Source organism: Cyprinodon tularosa, unplaced genomic scaffold, assembly GCF_016077235.1.
Source record: "Cyprinodon tularosa strain WSP-4 unplaced genomic scaffold, ASM1607723v1 ctg38, whole genome shotgun sequence".
In the NCBI taxonomy this organism is placed as follows: Eukaryota; Metazoa; Chordata; class Actinopteri; order Cyprinodontiformes; family Cyprinodontidae; genus Cyprinodon; species Cyprinodon tularosa.
Window position 1 is genome coordinate 2084211 of NW_024039096.1, and position 6000 is coordinate 2090210.

At 33.3% G+C, this 6000-nt stretch overlaps 1 protein-coding gene across 1 annotated transcript; it reads right to left on the minus strand.

The window, feature by feature from the left end:
- Positions 1-1942: 1942 nt before the first annotated feature.
- On the minus strand, positions 1943-4829 carry LOC119791125 (cytochrome c oxidase assembly factor 3 homolog, mitochondrial). The gene is made up of 2 exons (XM_038297050.1): positions 4547-4829; positions 1943-2570 (listed from the first exon to the last, which is right to left on the minus strand). The coding sequence occupies exons 1-2, from the start codon at positions 4740-4742 to the stop codon at positions 2467-2469; spliced, it is 300 nt and encodes a 99-aa protein (XP_038152978.1). The 5' UTR covers positions 4743-4829; the 3' UTR covers positions 1943-2466.
- Between the last annotated feature and the right edge of the window lie 1171 nt (positions 4830-6000).

The following is a 6000-nucleotide window of genomic DNA, read 5'->3' on the forward strand; positions in this document are numbered from 1 at the left end:
GTTACTTAAGTCATATAAATACTGTAATTAAATTAAAGACTATAAAAAAATAGTGGATTTAATATCAAATTTTTAAAAGGTATATTTTGATTTGAACTTTCTCCCTCTAGTTACACACTTTGGTCAATTTAAGATTAATTCATGCAATTGAATATTGTTTATTTGAAAGCATTAGAGGTGCAGTTTCTTGTCTCTCCTTGTATTGTTCAAGTGGTTGAGGTTGATTTGGGATTTAGAAAGTAATTAATAAGTAAGTAAAACAAATTAGTAAGTAGACCAATACTTTCTAGAGACAGTAATTATTACATTAATCTAATTAGACTTGTTGAAGATTAAATTTGTAGTTAGTAATTAAGAACTATTTTAGAGTAACTTACCCAACTGTTATAATATCAGAGGTGAAACTGGAAGAACTGTATTTTATTAAACCTAATTTAGTTTTCATGGATAGGTGCAATCCTGCAGGCATCAAAAGAACATGGCAGCAGCTGAAATTGAAATATGAAAACATACTTCAAGCAGGTAAGCCTTGAGCACATCATGGGAGTAGACTAGCTACCTGGCTTTACAAACAGGATCATCCATAAAAGGACATGCCATTTCATTCCCTTTGATGCGCTCTACGTGACTGAAATGTGTGCAATGAATATGTCCCCAAAGAATCAATGAGGTGTTTAAACACCACTTCCTCTTTAAAAAAGGGGAGGAGACCAAAATAAACTCTGGATTTTCTGAAGAAAACCTGCTCCCGACCAGGTTAGGTTCACAGAGTAAATTGCCATGGTAACTGACTCTGAGTATAAGTTACCTCTCTTTCAGAAACGGGCTTGACTTACTCTGCTTTCTCAGGTTTAACTTACCTCCCTTTCTGAAACAGAAAACCCAGAGTTTCCCTCATTTCAGGGTTAACAAACTCAGAGTTTTCCCTTAACCTCCTTTCTGAAACAGGCCCCAGATGTATCTTCTGTGCAAATGTTTTGTTTCTAAAGTACAAGCAAATGAGAAAGCTGGTATAGAGAGAGCGTCAGAGTATTTGAAAAAAAAAAAAAGTTCCTGAACTACTGGCTTTCCTGTTGACTGTAAATGTGTATATAGCTGAATGCATTTATTATAGATTAAGTTTACAAGCTAAAAAGTAAACAGAATATTTCTGGTACCTTAAGTCCTTTTTGAGCTGAAAACAAACAAAAAAATAAATAATCAAATGTGTATTGATATAAATGATATTAAAATCTATTTATTTTAGTGATTTGATTTAAAAAGTAAAACTCTACAGGTTAATTTCTCACAGAGATAAAGGAAACAAATGTTTTTCCTGAAATCTCTATTTTTAAATACCATTTAAAATCGAGTCTAGTGTAATAAAAAGCATGCATGTGCTCTGCAGTACATTCTCTAAACTTCATTGGCTTCCCAATTCTCTACAAGTCTGAGGTTATCTTTTCGCACTAATATATTTATATTCTTCTCAGTTTAGTCTTATGTAGGTCAAAACAAATCCTGCTTTCTTTAATGACTTGAGTTTTACGTTTTAAAACTGAATTACTGAAATAAACGTTTCAATCATATCACCGTATCAGATGCACTTCTGTGTATTATTTTGCAGATCAAGCACCTTGTGCACTTTAACAAATTCCGTTTTAATTCTGTCGTTTTAAGAAGTACACTAAAGACTCTTGACCGTCCATCTTTCCCGCTTGGATTCGGACTTTCCTACAGACTGTGAATCTCTCGCTGTTGCCTTCTACGCAGGATTTCTGGCGGACAAACTCCTGCGACTTCATGTTGAATGTAAATATATAAAATCATATTGCTTTCTAAAGCTGCTGTCCTGCCAAGCTGAATCTGTGCCTTCCCTCTAACAATGTCTTACTTTATACTTTTATTCTAGATAAGATTCCATATATGAATAAATTGTGAACAAAATAAACACCATTGTAAATACTTTGCCTCTTTTGTCGTGTTTACATAAACGCAAACAAGGATGACTTTTACATTTATTTTGGGTCTAGTACATTAGATTTGTTCAGTACAAACATTTTATCAACATAAATAACATTTTATCACGCTGATTCATGTCTTTTCAGTGTCACTAGCATCCTTTTTTCCTTCAAGGCCACTGTTGTATTACCTTTAACAGCCTCTTCTGTTGTTTTTCCATAAGATAGTGTAATTACATGATCAGAGCTGGACATATGCCATCGAGGCTTTCCATGCAGCATCGAAAGGCCACACTGAGATCAGTGGATTAATCTGTTCCACTGAAAAGCAGCTCAAAAGAGCTCAAGACAAATCAAAACAACCACCCTTTAATACCAATCATCAAGACAAATAGTCCTGTCTGAAATAATAAAAAAACAACAGCAGCCAGGCATGGAATATGACTCAGTGGTATCAACTGTCCTCTCCTGGTGTAAGTGCAGGACAGAACAAAGAGTCCAAAGAGAGGCTGGCAGCCTTCTCGCCTCAGTTGGCTCCAGTCTTTGGTCCCTGCAGTCTGGCACGCTTGGCCTCTTCATCGATCTCGTCCATGATCCGCTCCTGGGAGACTGAGAAGAACGTGTAGCCGTCTGGTTTAAGAGCAACGGGTCAAGGAAAATATGCGATACCAGGAGGAGAAAACCAAAGATTACGTAACACAGGAATGAGCTGCTCTACTGGTATGAGATAAAATGGGACTTAAGGGGAAACAGGTGTTTGAATTAGATATCCTACACATCCACAAATGTTCTGACATATGAATCCTTGTTAAAAAAAATAAAAAATCACTTACATTTTTTCCATATTTTATGATCAAAGCACAAATTCAAACCAGGGTTCCTACAGCATAAGGCAAGTTAAATTCAAGACTTTTTAATGCCACTTGAAATAAAAATTTAAGACCAAATTCACAAGAAACACAAGAAAAACCTTCAACGCTTTTATTGGTTCCGCTATCGGGACGAAACCAATAATTGCGAGCCATTATTTTTTTTAAATTAAAAGTACATTCTAATGTTTTATTTAGATTACAAAAATAATTCATAATAGAAAATAATCCTATTTATGATGTTTTAAAAATTAAGACCTACAAAAGACTGATTTAAGACATTTTAATACCAATTAAGGCCTTAGTTTTATTTTGAAGAATTCAATGCCTTTTAAGACTTTTTAAGGACCTGCGGAAACCCGGTCAAACTTTTTTCCATGGGATTTTATGTGTTAAAAAATTGTGAGGTTAAAGAAAAAGATATACATATTTTCCTAAACAAATTTTGCATATAAAGATCTACAAATTATAAATGTCCTTATCTTTCAGGGCGACTTTTTTTGATTCTGAATCAAGAAACTTTGAGATAAACTATTACAGATGTTAGTACCAGCACTATCTTTTACCGTGGTGATGGGATCAAGCTGCAATGGTAAAACATGGTAGTGGCAGTATCTTGGTATGGGCATCCTTTTCGTAAGAAATAGTTTATCAAACCATGCATACTTTTCCCTCCCCTCCAATATTTTAGTATCTCTGCTTTACAAAATAAACTCCCCATAAAGTACATAAACAACTTCAAAACATATACATTAAAAACTTTAAGGGGTGTGAATACTTTGGTAGAATGTCAAAGATTATGTGCATTTTCCAAATTGTTATTTTAGACATGATCAAAAAAAAAAAAAACATCAACCCCTCTTGTACCTGTTGCTCCACACTGGAGGACAGCTGGCTGAAGGTTCATTGAAAGCAAACATTTATTAGTTACACCCTTAAATTTTCAAGGTATGATCATTTATATGTCAAGATCATAACATGTTTAACTCGTGCTTTTACTGTTGTCGATCTTAATTTACTTTAACGGTATAAAATCATTTATAAAGATGAAAAATTCTACTTTACCAGTAATTTATTTCACAAAGTATTTTGCAAAAAACACAAATAAATAAAAAAACAAATACCTTCCTGATAGCAGAATCTGGAAAATAACACTCTTTCCCTTAAAATGTATTTGGTTCTGGATAAATATAACATTTTAAAATAATTTTGCTCAACCACATATGATTTAAAAACGTAATATTCGCCACAACGTCTCTGCATGCTAATAGCTGCCAGTTGCTGCTCCTCCTAAGCTGGCATTGAAGTATTGTTTTTGTTTTTAAATTTAATTTCCGGATTTTACAGCACATCTATAAGTAATATATGGTACGCTATAATTAAAATTTAATGTGTTTTTAAATGCCTACTGGATGAAATTCAACAAAAACACCCTAGTCTCGTTAATAAAAACATAAACCGTTGCTTTTCACCAGACTTAGTAATAGAATTTTAGAAGCTAGCTAAAGCATTTGTTTGCAAAGTTAGTTAGCTCATTTTCAAACAAGGTTAGTAGCCTTTAAAATGTATAAATTAACAAATAATAATCATTTACTAGTCCATACAGTTTATATAAATATGACCAATTATGAATAAATAAGTTATATCAGCCATTATTGACACATTTTGCACTTAGAGCACCATTAGCATGCTAAGCTAACGTTACGTAGTTCACCTTGCAGCTGACGTAAAGGATACAAATGCCCAGAACCAGCGCTCCTATAGCAAGTCCCGTGGCAACGTTCCGCGTTCGGAGTTTTGATGATCTCCTCTTCCACTGCTCCAGCTCTACCTGCCTGATAAAATGCATCTGTTCCTGAGAGAGGCTCTCTTTAGTTGGGTCTATCCTTGTGGCGAACGGAGCATCAGACTTTGAAGGTTTCTTGTCAGCCATGTCTGCGGTCCTTGGAGCTTCAGGATCCGGCGTGAAACTACTTCCACCGATTTCAAACCATCTGATATGGCAGTGGAACGGAAATGCGTATTGGTGTGGTCTGGAGTACAGTTGTCAGATCTTCATTTTTTTCTTCTTATTTAAAATTGTGGTTGTCAAACATTTTTTCGTAGATGATTTTCGCCACCTACTGGATGGGAGGGGGACTTAAGACTACCTGAAGCAGAATCTGTAGAAAAAAAAACTGCATTAACTAAAAATTGGAGTAGAAATAACCCAATACTCCGTTTGGAATACAATTTCTCTAATAAAGAAACCCCGAAACTATGGAGGACCAGCTCTACCATATTTAAAAATAAATACAGAAATAAATAGATGCTCAATAAATAAATAAGCATACAAATATAAATAAATACTTAAAAGATAAGTAATTATTAAATAAAGTTGAAGATTGTAACGGACAATAAATACATAAGCTAATTATTACAAATGTGAATAAATAAAGAAGATAATTAAAAGAGTTTATACATTTATGTCTCACTGTATAATTTAATTTCTAGCTACATTTATTTGTTTATTGTATTTTGGGGGGCAATTCATTGTATTTATTGAGCATTTATCTTTTTCTGTCTGTATTTTTAAATATGGTAGAGCTGGTCCTCCATAGAAAACGACTTGTATCTCAAGATTATGTGTTTATTATTTTATAATTATGAAAAACCAAGTCTTATTTTGAACGATATTATTATTATGGAATAGATTATATTATATTATATTATAATATAATATATTATATTATATTATATTATATTATATTATATTATATTATATTATATTATATTATATTATATTATATTATAGTTATATTATATTCTAGTTAAGCCATAATTATGAGATAATCACATAGCTGTCCCATTATTCAGTCAGATATTTGGCATAATATCTCATTATTATGAGCTAACAGTCGTGATTATAAGGTGGTAGAGGATTTTATTTTGTGTGATTTGGACACATTTGTTTGAACTATATGCACCTTTTTCTTCCTTAAGAACCTTCTTCTTCTTCTTTGGCTATTTGAGCTGATGTAACGAGAACATTTCTCCACTGTGAGATCAGTAAAGTCAATTAATCAAAATATCATGGCTGTCTTGCCTCTCACAATATGGCGGAGGCGTTGACGTGTGGCTCGAAAAGCGAGAGAAACTGCTGCAAAACTTTGTTTCCTCGAAACGGCTGTAGAAAACCATAGATATCCATA